General features: G+C 39.2%; 1 protein-coding gene across 2 annotated transcripts in view; it reads left to right on the top strand.

The window, feature by feature from the left end:
- The first annotated feature begins 856 nt into the window (after positions 1-856).
- ATP13A4 (ATPase 13A4) overlaps positions 857-16,987 on the top strand; it is a 128,019-nt gene continuing 111,888 nt past the window's right edge. Inside the window, exon 1 of one of the 2 annotated variants that reach the window (XM_006059758.4) lies at positions 857-1,168. In XM_006059758.4, the coding sequence (XP_006059820.3) occupies positions 1,106-1,168 (63 nt within the window). In that variant the 5' untranslated portion in view covers positions 857-1,105. The remainder of the gene's footprint in view (positions 1,169-16,987) is intronic. The other variant, XM_025286361.3, reaches the window with a different exon arrangement.

Raw genomic sequence — 16,987 nt, forward strand, 5'->3', positions numbered from 1 at the left:
GATGACAGTCCTTGATCAGAGCTCTACAGCATGCTTCCCCAAGCCCCCACTCAATTCCTCCAGTTATTGGTGGAGAAGAGCCAGCTCCTGCAGGTTAAATGCTTACAGTGAGGCTAGCACAGATGAGCAGCTAGATCGCTTTTTTTTTCTCTTTCAGAGCAGACATGAATGTGTGTTGCTTCCACAGTACTGGGACTTCTGACAGTTGTCTTAGACTCCTAGTCCAGCTTTCAAAATAACTAAACACCTTTTATCACATTTGTTTGTATATTTGAATACTTACAGTCAGTTGGAGGGTAATATATGACTTGATTTATATATGTAGTCTCTGTGCTCAAATAATGTATGTTGAATGAATGTGTGAAAAAATTTAAAAATGAGTCTAGACTCCTTATGAGTTCAACCACCAGTATTTTAGTGAGAGGAGACTGCATGGTATAGTTTGATTATGCTTTTTTTTTCCCTGCAAGTTTCTCAAAAAAGTAAACTTAATTCCACATACACGTTGAGTGGAATATTTTTTTACACAGACAGAGAAATGTGATTTCAAATACCTTTTGAAGAGGATTAGTCACAATTTTTACCTTTTGTAAGCAAAATGAATGAAGATCCTATTAAAAGTCGATGGATTGGGGCTTTCATGAATCAGATAAAATCTGCAGCTCTGTTAGAGTCCTTTTGCCTGTTGCCCACTCCTCGGAGAGGTCCTGCCAACTCTGCATTGTCCCGCCGGATTTGCAGTCAGATGTCTTGGGCTGGCAGGCGCTGTGCAGGCAATGAGTTCTTTCCCTGTAAGTTGGGTACAAAAAGACCAGCATGGGAGCAGCCTCCTTTGGGACAGCGGCTGAGAGAGAATGCAGTTAGCCAGGAGCCGGCAGAAATTCCTCCAAGCAAAGGGTGGCTCGTGGGAGGAGTTCGGTTTCCTAAGTACTGTCATTTGCTGAGAGAAGGTGTGTGCTCCAGAGCGAGTTTTAACCTGGAGAATTGTTAATGCATTAACTCTTTCAGTCAGCTGGAGAGGGAGAGCGGCGGTGGCTGGGCGAGTTCAAACTCAACCTGGACACATCTGTTCCGGAAGGTCAGGGAGGAGTGGAATCGCTTTTCTATGGGGGACCACTTTGAGAAAGGCCAGCACGCTTTGCTCAATGAAGGAGAAGAAAATGAGATGGTAAGATTCCTGCCACATTCCGCCTCTTTCCATTTCCACTGCCCAGCCTCCAACACTCACTCACTCACACACACGTACATACACACACACACTCACACACACATACACTCACACACTGACACGCTTACATACACTCATACACACAAACACATGCTCATACACACACTTGTGCGATTTGATTTGGGCACAATGTGAGAAAAGACAATGCACAAGAAACCTTCCTTTCCCATAAATGTAACCTCTGACACCAGAAATCTGGTAGGCTTAAAAATATTGTATTCATTTTATCAAGAACGTTTTGAAGTAGAATTGAAAGGGAGAGAAATACAATGCTACTTTATGATTTGTTTCGAGTCTCATCAGTATAGCCAGTTCTGGCCAAAACCTACTAATTTTAGCAAATCCCTAATGTTGGGAGCAGCATATTTCCTGATAGGAAGGACTAGCACATCTTCAGAGAGGTAAGAGGGCAATGGGGTCCTGACCTCCTCTGCTCACGTATCTGTGTTCACAAAGATGTCTGGGCAGAAAACACATAAAAATAGTAACAATTATCAGCCTACGTACGTTTCTCTTTACTTCTAGAATTTTACTTGTTGTTCCTTTCATACAGATTGGTTACAGAAAATTTTCCGGAGTTCACAGTCTCTTTTATTTTAGGTATGTTCCCATCTGAGAAAATGTAGGAAAATCAAAGATGATTCTTATGCTCTTGCTGAAATTAAAGCTGTATTTCTCAATTACAATCTAATCAAGAGAGAGTTAGAAATGTGTACTTCTGTTAATAAGGCCGTTCTGCTAATTGTGTAAGCATAGTCTTTTATGCCAGTAATGGTGTAATTAAAATGTTAAAATGTGAAATTCTCATTCTACAGTAGCATTTTTATGTTCCTGGAGTAAATATATAAGTAACAAACCCCAAAGATATTTACTTAAAAATTGTTTTCTTGGTTAATTGCTTTAGCCCTGACTATTAAATTCTTTGTTCCTTAAACTGGTCTTTCAAGTCTAATCTGCTTACCTGTTCCTATAGCAACAACATTTTTTGGAACTTCAAAAGTAGATCCTTTCTACTATCAAAGCTGAAACATTTATAAGGGAATCAAAGTCTCCCAAGTTTATGTGGCTTTCTTAACTGTCTCCTTAGTTCTTTTGGATTTGACTACCAAATAACAACTGCCTTTAGGCCCTACACAAATGCACCAGAAGTGACCTTCTGATCCATGTTTTTGATCCATCCCTTTTTCTGATCCATCCCTTCCCTCCAAAGTGTTTTCTCTATGTTAAGAAACTTGAGAAAATTCTCTATATTAACTTGAAAATCTGATCCTCATTTTTAATATTATTCACAAGAAGGCAAAGTCTGCTTCCCTCTAAGGGTTTTTTTATTCTCCCTCAAATCCTCAGCTGGAAATACAACTACTCTTTTCCTGTACACTCATTTCTTCTCTTCCACAGCTTGTCATTCCAGAGTCATGAAGACTTATCTGCTTGCTGGCGGGACATTTCTAGTTCCGGGGAAACTAGTCCCCCTTTTGTAGCCTACATATTCTACTGAAGCAGTGTTCTCAGCAGGCCCCCTTCACAACGCATCTCTCAGCCACCACACTCGGGTGTCAGCTTAGTTTTGCATGCAACTGAAAGCCCGGTTAGGAGAGGGCCTTTGACGTGGAAAGCACACTGTGTTTTCTGGAGAGGAGTCATCTAGCCGCCAGTCTCGGCGGAGGTGCAGCAATTAGTATGCACTCTTGAGCTCTCTAGCCTGCTCAGCCTGGAGAAACCTGGCCACCTGCCTATTACTGTGTCTGACACCGTCCATTTTAAACACACCACCCCACTCCCTTCACCCAGAACAGCAAGCATCAAAAATTAGCAAGATAAGGTATGTCACACATTTTAAGAGTGATTTTTAGTTTACAAAATAGTTTTTTTGCCCACTAACTAACTTAGTTTTCACTACACCCTGTGATGCCTTCTTCAGCTTTTGCAGAGGATATAGCAGTCCTTTTCTTTTTTAAGTTGTACTGCAAGGCATGTGGGGTCTTAGTTCTCTGCTGCTGCTGCTGCTGCTAAGTTGCTTCAGTCGTGTCCAACTCTGTGTGACCGCATAGACGGCAGCCTACCAGGCTCCTCCATCCCTGGGATTCTTTCTCCAGGCAAGAACACTGGAGTGCTCTGACCAGGGATCAAACCTGCACTCCCTACAGTGGAAGCACAGAGTATTGGCTGGACCAATACTGTAGCCAGTAAAGTCCTGGATATGGTACTCTTAATAGGAGAACACACTTCCTCCTTTAATGAACAAAGTTTAGGAGCATCTGATCTGCTTAGATTCTCCAGGGTCTGTTGTTATATATGGTTTGTATTTCCTGAGTCAGTCTGTCTCCTTTGGCCTCAATGTTAGTTCCTTTTAGCAAATCAACATTGTTTAGAAATGTGTCACACCAAGTGTTTATAGTTTCTGGCTTTCTAATTAGTGCAAGTTTCCAGGGAAAATAACATTCCGGGGTTTAGCCTTCATGTCAAATAAAGAAGAACGGAATATTTCCAGGCCTAATGATGCCTGGGACTGTCTTCCACTCTAGAACTAATAAGCTAAAAACTAAAGAGACACTCTGCTGCTGCTGCTGCTGCTAAGTCACTTCAGTCGTGTCCGACTCTGTGCGACCCCATAGACGGCAGCCTACCAGGCTCCCCCGTCCCTGGGATTCTCCAGGCAAGAACACTGGAGTGGGTTGCCATTTCCTTCTCCAATGCATGAAAGTGAAAAGTGAAAGTGAAGTCGCTCAGTCGTGTCCGACTGCTAGCCACCCCATGGACTGCAGCCTACCAGGCTCCTCCGTCCATGGGATTTTCCAGGCAAGAGTACTGGAGTGGGTTGCCATTGCCTTCTCCAAAAGAGACACTCTAGGTGACCTAAAATTAATATCCTCAAGTGTAAATTGAGACAGAAGCCCATGGAAGAAAGCACTTGTTAGGAGGATAAGGCAGAAAAGGGGGAAAAGTGAACTTCAGAGAAGATTTCCCTAAATGACTGCCTCTGAGAGGCCTCAGAAAGGAGACGGTCTCCCACACATCACCCGAGTGTGACCAGAGATCAGGCTTTCACTAGCCTTGGGCTAGCCACTTGCCTGCTCTAGCCTGTTTTTGTGCCTGTAAAACGGGTGTAGTCCTTTTCTTACTTGTCTCACAGGGTTCTTATGTGGAAGTGTTTGAAGAAATATAAAATTCTGGAGAATCATAAGCTGGTGTCTATCCAAAGATAAAAGTCAGGGCTTCAGCAGTTAACCAGTTGAATGCATACTGCCACCTCCCTCCCCACCGAATGAGGTCGTCTCTTCTCATTAAAAAATGACAAGTGAAGAATATATACTTTTATTCACAAGTTATAGAAACCATTTATAAATGGAGAGGTGCCCAGTTTCTTTATTAATAATCAGCTTTGTAGTGCTTAATTTGGAAAATACCCACCAGTCTTAGGACTCAGTTTCCTTATTTGTAAAAGGAGAGCATCAGATGGCCTGGGATCTCAAATTCAGATGTTACATATTTATATTTGGAAAGGTCTTAGAAACACTGAGTGCTCATTTCCTTATACCATGACTGTACAAAGATATGATTTAATTGATTCAAACTTTACTCCCTATCATATTTAGTTACACTCTAGTGAAATCAGACTCCTTCATGGGGAAGTGCTTTATTCCAGTGAGACTTTTTTAAATAAATATTTTTGTTTGTTTATTTAATTACTTGGCTGTGCTAGGTCTTAGTTGCGGCATGCAGGATCTTCCATCTTCACTGCAGCATGTGGACTCTTTAATTCTGACATGTGGGACCTAGTTCCCTGACCAGGAATCAAGCCTGGGCCCCTTGGATTGGGAACTCAGAGTCTTAGCCACTGGATCACCAGGGAAGTCTGAGACTTGTTTTAAAAATTGTGTTCCCTGATTTTTTTCCTTCCTGGATTTTAGCAATTAAAAAAGAAAAAAAAGCCTTGAAAATTTTTTCTGATTATAAAGGTAGCATATGTTAATTGTAAAATATGTTGCAATGACATATAAAAGGTGTAAAGAATGAAGTAAATATGATTCATGAACTTTCCAACCAGACATGATCAATATTATTATATTGGTGACTCTCCTTCCAGACTTATAAAAAATCCATATACAAAACTTATCACTTGCTAGCATTTCACTACATTTTAATGTTATCTATATTCTTGCAATTATTTTTACTTGTTGTATCTATATCATGGAAATACAACATAATGGTATGCTACTGTGCATCTCTTCTCAACTCTGTATTCAGTGATGCCACATTAGTAGCTTGGAATTAATAATGTTGGGTGTATTTATGCCATAGAAATCAAAAGGTGCTGCAGAGAACTTCTGTCTGCCCCACCTGAAGGCTGGTTGTTAACTTTATACCCATACACTATAGCACATATTGTTTCTTCAAGACTTTTCTCCCTCCTCCATACATGCCTGAATAAAATAAGAATACTGAGATTCCCCTGGTGGTCCAGTAGCTAAGACTCCACACTTCTAAGGCAGGGACAGGGGTTTAATCCCTGGTCAGGGAACTAGATCCCACATGCCACAGTGAATATTGAAGATCCTGCATGACACAACTAAGACCTGGCCCAGCCAAATAAATAAATATTTTTTAAAAATAAAATAAAATAAATAAGAATATTGTATTTGTATAGCATCCATTTATTTGTACTGTTATCATGCTGAATCAAAAGACAGTCACAATCTACTCTTAAAAGAATATATACACATTATCATAAATACATTAAAAAAAAAATGGAGTCATTTTTAAAGCTGGCCATTTCATTACACTTAAAATGTTAGGGACATATTTTCCTTTTGATATTTACAGCTTCATATAGCCATTTTAATGTTTAAATTATGTTTGGATGGACTGCACTAAACCAAATACATCTCTAATGTTGCACACTTAGGTCATTTCTAAATATTTTTCGGCTGTGACGGACAATTTTGTGTGTGTATTTTTATATATTCATCAGAGCATTTCCTCAGGGAAAAGTCCTAGAAAAAGGTACTGCTGCTTTAAAGGGGATGTGTATTGTAAATTTTGATTGATACGTGATTTTAATACGAAACTGCCCTCCCTAAGATTGTGATTGTACCAGTTTATACTCTGACTAGCAGTCTTTTTTGAGAATGCTTACTTTCTCTACCATACTTGCCACTGTTGAGCACTATCAGTCTTAACCTTTGTCTCATCTGGAATGTGAAAGTGATATTTTGTGGCCGTATTATATTTTCATTTCCTTTATTTGAAAGTTATCACACATCTATATGTTTGTCAGCATTTATTTTTACTAGATTATCTTACTGTTATCACTGATATTATATCAACCAGTAGACTGGGTAACTAAAAATTTTCCAGTAGACTGGTAGACTGGGTAACCCAGTAGACTGGGTAACTTTTCCCAGTGAATAAGGAAAAGCAAGAGCAACTCTTTCTGAACTTCCAGGTCATTGGGAGCAGCAAGAAGCTAATGCCACAGGCACATAATATGGCAGCAGGGTGGTGTGTGGTCTTTGCCACATTGGAAGTCCTGTCGTGCCTTCAGCGTGAGTCAGGGGCATCTGTCCTCAGCAATTATTGGGCTCACTTTGATAGTTGATGTTGGCCCTTTCTTCCCTAACACCAGGGAGCAAAAGCACCTCCCCCACCTCAATAGCCACTTATTTATTATGCTCATTGAGCACCTCCGAGTTGGTTGCCAATGTTAACTAGCAAACCCACCGGTCTCATAGTGGAGGAATTGTGTTCAGACTGAGACATTTTGTCAGCTGAAGTGTTCAGGAAGCTGGGCCACTGGCCAAGTCTAGTGTCTTTATTCTTGATTCATTGCTGTAGAACTCCCATGAAGTCAACTCATCTTTGATTGAAACTCTTGAAGAGGAAGATTTAATGGCTTCTTGATAATAGGGACCTGTTTGGTTCACCTTTCTATGGCCTCCTTCTCCCCTTTCCCCAGTCCCCAGAATATAGTACAGTGCTTGGCGCAAACACTCAGGGCATAGCTGATGGCATAAGACCAAGCTCCCTTAACCTGCAATTTTGTATTCTGAGAAGAACAGGGAGGCAGTGGGGCTCAAGGGGTGAGACGGTTTGAATAAAGAGAAACCTAGGAAATTTATGTCGTTTATTGGGGATTGTCAGTCATCTTGTGAATTTATCAATCGACTGCTCTCTCCATCAATCATAAACAAAACTTATTCTTTGGAGTTAATTAGCCATACTACATTATATTCCTATGAGATACCTTATTCTACTCTTTTATCCATTCATGTATAAATTCAACAAATATTTACCAAACCCTTCCTCTGTGCCAAGCATCCTCTGTGCTAACCAAAGAGGATTTCAAGTGAATAGCAAACAGTTTCTGTTTTCAAGGAGTTCAAAGATGAATGGGCAGGGCCAAGTATGTAATCTGTGGGGCCCAGTGCAAAATAAAAATGAGGTACCTCTGGCTCAACAATTATTATGAACTTTAGGATGACTCTAGCAGAGCATCCTTCCAAGAGCAGGGCCTTTTGTGACTGCACAAGCCACATGCTCATGAAGCTGGTCCTACAATTGGGTCAAGTAGGGGTGAGATGTAGTGAAATTATGCTGAAATAGGTATTGTTGGGAGACTTATGCATACAGAGCTGTGGGAGCACAAAGAAGGAACAACTCAGTCAAAGAGCAATCCAAAGGGAAAAGAGGGCATTCGTTTTCTCTGGAGGGGTAGATTAAGGCCAGATTGTGAAGGACTTTATGAGACATCCTAATGAGTGTACATTTTGTCTTTTCCACAGATTCCCAAACATCGGTCCATGAAAAAAACATACCAGAATCAAGTTGGAGAGTGCATTAAAAAAGTAGACCCCTAGGTCCCCATTCCAGACCTACTAAATTAGAATCTTTGATGATCAAGCTGAACTTATTGTGATATCAGCCTGGTGGGCACAATGGGGAAGCCACTGGAAAATTTGAAACAGGGAATTCATATGGTAGGATTTTCCTTTCCAAAGGATGTTACATCAGGGGTGAGGAAGTTTGGTTGGAGGAGGAAAGTTAAGGAAGGAGTGTTTGAAACAGTCCAGGTAAGAGATTCAGGATGGAACTACAGCTTGTTAAAGAGGATGCTGAGTGGAGAATGGATTTAAGAAATATTTAGAAATTAGAATTAAAAAGACTTCATGATCCATAGATCATGGGATAAGAGAGAAGGGGTGAACAGGATGAGTAGTTACTAAGGAAGACTTTAAAGTTCCTCCTTTTCCAATGGGAGAAAGATGGTGCTATCACTTAATCCCACAGGGAAAAATAGGAACAGGTTGGGAGTGAGGATGGCAATAGCTATAGCAAATACTTAATGGTGTTTGATCCGGACTGGGAACTTTACAAGGTAATGACTTCTTTAACCCTCTCAACACCCTAGGAGGAATGAGCATCTCTCTTCTACAAATGAAGAAACAGGCACAGAGAAATTAAATGACATGTCTAGGTTCATCTGGCTCAGGAAATAGAAGGCTATAGCCTGGGTTCCTGCTTTAAACATGTAGCTTACTGCCTCTGGTTTTGTTTAATTTTGGACACACTACTTTAGTTGTTAATGGTTGCAAAACAGCAGGGCATAATTTAAAGAAACACCACATTAGGAATCTGGAGACCAGCACCGTGGTATTGGCTCTGTCATTATTAAAGTAGATCATGGTCACCTCTCTTTGATGTCACTTCATTTACAAGATGGAGATAATAATACTTTAATGATTTGAGCCAGGGACCAATGCAGATGGTTTCTTGGGGTCCTTCCAACACACATAAAAATATGGTTTAAAAAGTTTTAAAACAAGTGGATAAAATCTCTGTGAAATGTCTTAAGAAATTTAAGTGATATTCTTGAGTTTTTAAAAGTACTGTGAATTGTTTTTAGTCATGAAAAGAAGGACTTATCTGGAGACATTACAGTAAGTGGGAACTGGAAATTTATGGCAGTTGCTTTATGAATTACTCATGAATAAAGGAATCAAGAGTAAAACTATCAGTAAATAATTAACCAAGGCTGAATCTACAGCTTCCTCAGGCCCACAGAAGACAGAGCAGGGACTTGGGCTTCAGAAGAGTTGGTGATCTGGCGTTGTGTCCAGAGGAAAGTCACCCTAGGTGCCAGTTGCAACACTTTGTGGCTGTTTCAAAGCCTTATGAAGACTAGACAGAGTGAGACCACCCATCTAAATGGGCTACAGGTATTTCTAGATGCCCATCATGAAAACCTTGGTGAATTAATTGCCTGAAAATCACGGGTGGGTTGAACATCGCCTCCTCAAATCTGTCCTCAGCCTGAGGCTATTCTTATGGACAATGAGCACAGTTAGGCCCTAGATATCCCTTCAGATAAAGAGCAAAAGGAGGCCCAAATGTGCTTTCCAGAGAAATGTTATGTCCCTCAGGTCAGGACACTTTCTGATTTTTAGTGGTTGTGCACACAGGGCTCTGGCTGAGACTATAATCACCTTAGTATTTCCATAATTTACTAGCTTCTTGGGGGAACCATGGCTGCAGGATTTTGAATTTCTGGATTTTTGAAACTTTGAGTCTCAAGATCAGGCTTGATCGCCAAGCATGATAAGGATCTCTTAGCTCAGATGCCACATTACCCTGTGCAGGTCTTTCCCTTAGTCACTTCTAAGAGACAGTTTTTTACTTTCCATTTTCTCTGATCACCTTAACATGGCCTTCTTGCTCTTCCCAGAATATTTTATATACTTTCTTTGCCAGGAAGGTGTCTTCACCCTAATATCTGGTCTTCAGAGTTCTGCCCATCCATCAGAACTCATCCCAAATCTGACTTCCTTCTTTAAGCCATTTGGGAGTCCCTGAGTCACAGTTGGTCCCTTCCTTGTCTGGAATGTGTTTGAACTCTTCCTATAGCAATTTCACTGGGTTTTGTAATAGAGTGCTTTATTACATTTTGTAATAATGTGTTTATCTTTCTCCTCCAACAGACTGTGAGTTAGTATGGGCAGGTACTGCATCTTATTTCATGTCTACATCTTACACAGAACACCAACGTTGCTTAATATGTTTCCGATAAGATGAAGACTGTGCAAATATTATAAGTTTTTTTCTTCTTTCCTAACTGAATTAAGTTGTTACACCGAATTTTACAAAAGCAAGTACTGAGAATATATAATTTGTCCAGATCTGGAAGCTAAGAAGCAGTAAAAACAGATCTTGAAACTTCGCAGGTTGATTCCCAAACTCCCGCTCCAACTCCAGTAGTTTCCGGGATGCCATTACTGTTACCACCTCGGTTACTACCGTCACTAACCGTAACTATCACTCTACCACCACCACCGGCACCACTACAACTAGTAAATAAGCCCAAGGTAGTGTGTATTAGTTTAGCTGCTATTTCACACATAGTGTTCATTTTGAACTTGTGAGAAACAAAACCTCCAGGTCTCTTTTATAAAGTCATAGCTTTCTGATCTTTTGGACATAGAAGTGAACAGAGGCACAGGCTGTGGAATCAGGTCACCCAGATTCCCCTGTAGTTTCCAGCCATCCGTGCCTGCCAGCTTCACAGAAGAGTGGTGATGCTCTTGTCCCTCCACCAGTGTGGCTTCCTTGGCTTTTTACTACTTGGCTTGGTGCTAGGCTTCTAGTAGGGACACAGAGGGTGATCCTAGCCAGTCCTTTTGTATTTGGGCTTCAGGAAATGATGCTTTGTCAATATTCTTGTTTGTCCTTTCCGTGGCAGCCAGTTCTGTCTGTCATTGGCTTTAGGTGGGATTTTCTTGCTCCTCCCTTCACAGTTGCATGAGTGTGATTTTGTAGACCCACGCTTGGTAAGTGGTAGAGGATCCACCCAGCATCAATGCATTTTTGCTTGTGTCAGAGAGGATTTCCTACTTTCAAGTAAGTGACCTTTGTCCATTTGGTCCTGCTTGTTTTAGTCTCAGACTTTGCATGGGGTTTTCTAACAACTCCAGTATTACATATCTCCAGGTACTAAGTCAATGGAAAAAATAAAATTATTTCTCAATAATATATAGAATTTTTCTCTTTTCTCAATAAAATAGAAGAGCAAAAAGACTCATATTTTCTCATTGGCTCTGATCGGATCATCTCCTCTTTTCAAACTTATTAGTGTGGACAGGAGAATATCATGGTTTTAATCTCATTCCCAGTCCAAGAGTCAGGGTCAGAGGCAATTTTATATGAAGCACATCAGCAGAGGCTGGTAGGAGGAGGTTTGACAGAAGAAAATTGGAGTACTGGATGCTATTACCTGGAGTAAAATAAATGGGAATTGGAAGGTCTAGACAAAAAAGTACAAATGGACAAATAGAATTTCCCTTCTAGCCAATAAATAGTAGTGTAGCTGAACTGAACAAATAAAGTTTAAAGTGGTTAGATCCCCTGTAATTTTTTTGCCTGAATAAATGTAAAATATAGAGCTTTTCCGAAGGTATTTTACATATCTAAGAAGAGGAGGAAAAGGACTTTAAAAATATGTTTGTTTTTCCAATTTTATTTTTATTTTTAAAAGTTATTTAAATTGAAGTATAATTGATGTGCGATATTGTATTAGTCTCAGGTGTACAGCAAAGTAATTATGTTCTCTCTCTCTGTATATGTATCTTTTCCCCAATTCTTTTCTTTATAGGCTGTTATAGTGAATATAGTTTCCTGTAAGTTTCCTTATACAGTAAATCCTTTTTATTTAACTATTTTATATATGGCCATGTGTATCTGTTAATCCTTTACTCCTAATTTATCCTCCTTTTCACATTTGGTAAGAGTAAGTTTGTTCTCTATGTCAGTGATTCTGTTTCTATTTTGTAAATAAGTTCATTTGTTTTATTTTCTTAGATTCCATGTATAAGTGAAATCATATAATATTTGTCTTTGAATTACTTCAATTAGTATGACAATCCTTAGCTCCATCTTTATTGCTATTTTTCTGATTTTAAATATGTATAATATCATATATGAAACGAGTCACCAGTCCAGGTTCGATGCTGGATGCTTGGGGCTGGTGCACTGGGACGACCCAGAGGGATGGTATGGGGAGGGAGGAGGGAGGAGGGTTCAGGATGGGGAACACATGTATACCTGTGGCAGATTCATTTTGATATATGGCAAAACCAATACAATATTGTAAAGTTATATAAAATAAAATTTAAAAAAATAATGCAAATGGGTTACGAATAAAAGAAATGTTAGCTTATGAAAAAAAAATAAAAGTTTGTTTAATCATATTTACTTATTTACAAAACAGAAACAGATTCACAGACTTAGAGAACCAATTTATGGTTACTGGGGGAAAGGTGGGGAGGAAGGATAGAGTGGAAGTTTGGGATTGACATGCACACTCTAGTATACTCAAAATAAATAGCCAACAAGAACCTGCTGCATAGACCAGGGAACTCTGCTCAGTATTGTCCAATAACTTAAATGGAAAACAAATTAAAAAAGAAAACGTATATATATATATATATGCATAACTGAATCGCTTCGCTGTACACCTGAAACTAACAACATTGTTAATTAACTCTGCCCCAATATAAAATGAAAATTAAAAATAAAATAATTTTTGTTATCAAAAAGTTAATTTAATTGTATTCAATAATTAAAATATGCACAATATAAAAATAAAAAAAGAATCACAATGATGCCATCACCCAAGGCAAATACCACTAGTATTTTTATTTTATGCATTTATATTTCAGACTTTTTTGTTTGTGCTTCACCTTTTTTCAGTTAAATTTGAAATCATACTGCATAATTATGTTGTTTCTCTTCACTTAATATTATTACATGTATTTTTTCCATGTTATTAACAGTAGTTAAGCATTATTTTAATGACTATATAATATGATTAGCTTATTCTTATATACATAGGTTTCTTTCTACTGCTACTAATAATAATACTGTAGTGAATATCTCTGCATATAAATCTTCTCTGTGTTTTGTATGTTAGAGGAATATTTTTAAAGACAAGTCTTTCCTAGTTTCTAAAATCATATTTTTCGGGGGGTCTGCACATTGGTCAGGCCAGATTGGCTAACCCCTCTCAGTAGTAGAGATTTAGACTCAAGTGGAGCTGTAGGAAGGGATATGATTTTGATGCTCAGAAATGCCATTTTTGCCATTCTCCACTCAGGAAACTATAAAGAGGAAGTGAGTAATAGAAAGTTGTGATGCTTCTGTTTATCCAAAGGCTTTTCAGGCAAAAGACATCATGTGCATATGAAGGGTCAGTTCTGACCACAAGGAGTCCCATGTTGCAAGGGTGAACAGAGCTGGAGCACAGGCTAGGGAAACTTCATATTTTATTTCAGAAAAGTTTTCTTTAGCTTCTCCCTGCTCTTTTTACCCTAGGAGGAATAAATAAAAGCTAGAATCCTTAATATCTTGGTAACTAATTCCAATCCCTTTGCCACAGCTATAGTATCTGTTCTTTAATAAATGCTTGATTATAGGGCTTTCAAACCACTGGGAGAAAAAACCAATTATCTTCCTTCTGAAATTTTACAAAGATCACAGAGCAGGAAAAAAAAATTATGTTAGTTAACATCATTGAAATAATTGCCTACAAAGGATCCGTATATAAATTAATTGGCAAATTGAAATAAAAGAATATGCAAATAAAATACTTTTTCATTATCCCAAGGAGGATATACTTTTCTATTTAATTTCTCATAGCTAATTAATCAACTATTCACTGCTGTATGTTCAGTGCTTAGAAAAATGCCTGGCACATAATAACTAAACAATATGTATTTTTGAAAGACATAAATGAATGAATGATGGATGAATGTAGCTTGTTACAGTTAAATTCCAAAATAATATAAAATAGCATACAAATTAAAAGATAAAAAAATGATTAGAATTGAAGGAAATAGATGCCTGGTTTACTGCACTTCACTTTACTTGTTCCACAGAACCTCAGGCCAAAATCTTCAAAGTCTATCTGACCTTCTCCTGCCTCTTCATTCATCCAACCTTTCTTTAAGTGCCTTCAGAGAGAAGGAAACTTATAATAAGACAAATCATTTCCTTGTAAGACAGAGCTGACTATTAAAAAAAAACAAACCCAAAACTCTTCCTTGTGTTGAACTGAAATATGTTTCTATTAATCTGAATTTATTAGTCTTACTTCTTTTGCTTTTGGTGACTTCCTGGAAGAAAACCAGTTTCCAGTTCTACAAGTCAGGTATGTAAAAATTGTTCTTGTTTTTCCCCTGCCCTACCCTTCCAGGTATCTCTTCTCCAGTCTATACAATTTCTTCAATCATTTTTCATGCTCTTTGAAAATCTTGGAATGATAATTAGAAGAAGCTACCTTCTCTTATGTAATTCTTTCTTTGAGATCAACAGAGATTCTTGGGTAAAGGTGCATCTACCAGGAGGAACACAGAAGTGCCATTTACTGTGTCACTAAGGTTGTTGATGATAAGGAGTTCAGAGCAGCCTGTTCAGATCCAGACAGGTCTTAGAGCAGGCTTATTCTGTTACCAAGTTCTGTTCCTCTGCTTGCCACTTGAAAAATCAATACTCAAGAGACAAGTCTTAGTTGGAAAGGAAAGGCTGCTTTATTCATGAAGTTGGCAATTAGGGTGGAAGGTGGTTTTTGTGTCCCCAAATCAACGGAAGATTCTGCTTGTTCCAAGTAAAGGGAAAAGGGGAAAACAATCTCGGTTAATCACGAAGGAGGCCAGATTCTTTGTCATGTTTCCATTCCATGCAGATTTGCTGACTCCCCCTGAGCTTTCTTTTGATGCTATCTTACCTACAGATTAGCTAAGGGGGATGAAATATATAACCAACTGAATGCCAACTTCCAGAGAATAGCAAGGAGAGATAACAAGGTCATCTTAAATGAACAATGCAAAGAAATACAGAAAAACAACACGATGGGAAAGAATAGATATCTCTTCAAGAAAACTGGAGATATCAAGGGAACATTTCATGCAAGGATGGGCACAATAAAGGACAGAAAAAGTAGGGACTTATCAGAAGCAGAAGATATTAAGAAGAGGTGGAAAGAATACACAGAAGAACTCTATAAAAAGGGTCTTCAGTTCAGTTCAGTTCAGTAGCTCAGTCATGTCCGACTTTAATGACCCAGATAGCCATGATGGTGTGATTGGTCACCAAGAGCCAGACATCCTGGAATGTGAAGTCAAATGGGCCTTAGGAAGCATTACTAGGAACAAAGCTAGTGGAGGCGATGGAATTTCAGCTGAGCTATTTCAAATCCTAAAAGATGATGCTGTGAAAGTGCTGCACTCAATATATCAGCAAATTTGGAAAACTCAGCAGTGGCCACAGAACTGGAAAAGGTCAGTTTTCATTTCAATCACAGAGAAAGGCAATGCGAAAGAATGTTCCAACTACCGTACAATTGCACTCATCTCACACACTAGCAAAGTGAAAGTGAAGTCACTCAGTCATGTCTGACTCTTTGCAACCCTATGGACTGTAGCCTACCAGGCTTATCCATCCATGGGATTTTCCAGGCAAGAGTACTGGAGTGGATTGCCTTTTCCTTCTCCAGGAGATCTTCCTGACCCAGGGATTGAACCCAGGTCTCCCACATTGCAGGCAGACGCTTTACCCTCTCAGCCACCAGGGAAGCCCACACACTAGCAAAGTAATGCTCAAAATTCTCCAAGCTAGGCTTCAATTGTACATGAACCGAGAACTTCCAGATGTACAAGCTGTGTTTCAAAGAGGCAGAGGAACCAGAGATCAAATTGTCAACATTCACTGGATCATAGAGAAAACAAAAGAATTCCAGAAAAACATCTACTTCTGCTTCATTGACCACACTAAGGCCTTTGACTGTGTGGATCACAACAAACTGTGGAAAATTCTTAGAGATGAGAATAACAGACCACCTTACCTGCCTCCTGAAAAACCTGTATGTAGGACAAGAAGCAACGGTTAGAATCGGACATGTAACAACTGACTTGTTCCAAACTGGGAAAGGAGTAAGACAAGGCTGTATATTGTCACCCTGCTTATTTAATTTATCTGCAGAGTATATCGTGTGACATGCTAGGCTGGATGAATCACAAGCTGGAGTCAAGATTTCCAGGAGAAATATCAACAACCTAATATATGCAGATGATACCATTCTAACAGCAGAAAGCAAAGAGGAACTAAAGAACCTCTCGATGGGGGTGAAAGAGCAGAGTGAAAAAGCTTGCTTAAAACTCAGCATTAAAAAAATTAAGATCATGGCATCCGGTCCCATCTCTTCATGGCAAATAGGTGGGGAAAAAGTGGAAGCAGTGACAGATTTTATATTCTTGGGATCTAAAATCACTATGGACAGTGACGGCAGCCATGTAATTAAAAGACACTTCCTCCTTGGAGTGAAAACTATCATGAACCTAGACATATATTAAAAAGCAGAGATGTCACTTTGCCGACAAAGGTCCACATAATCAAAGCTATGCTTTTTCCAGTAGTCACATACAGATGTGAGAGTTGGACCATAAAGAAGTCTGAAAGTGTCAGTCACTCAGCCATGTCTAACTCTTTGCAACAGCAAGGACTGTAGCCTCTGTCCATGAAATTCACTAGTCAAGAATATTGGAGTGGGTAGCCATTCCCTTCTCCAGGGGATCTTCCTGACACAGGGATTGAAAGCAGTTCTCCTGCATTGCAGGCAGATTCTTTACAGTCTGAACTACCAGGGAAGCTGAAGAATCGATGCTTTTGAATTGTGCTGGAGAAGACTCTTGAGAGTCTCTTGGACTGCAAGGAGAT

This window comes from Bubalus bubalis, chromosome 1 (assembly GCF_019923935.1).
Source record: "Bubalus bubalis isolate 160015118507 breed Murrah chromosome 1, NDDB_SH_1, whole genome shotgun sequence".
In the NCBI taxonomy this organism is placed as follows: Eukaryota; Metazoa; Chordata; class Mammalia; order Artiodactyla; family Bovidae; genus Bubalus; species Bubalus bubalis.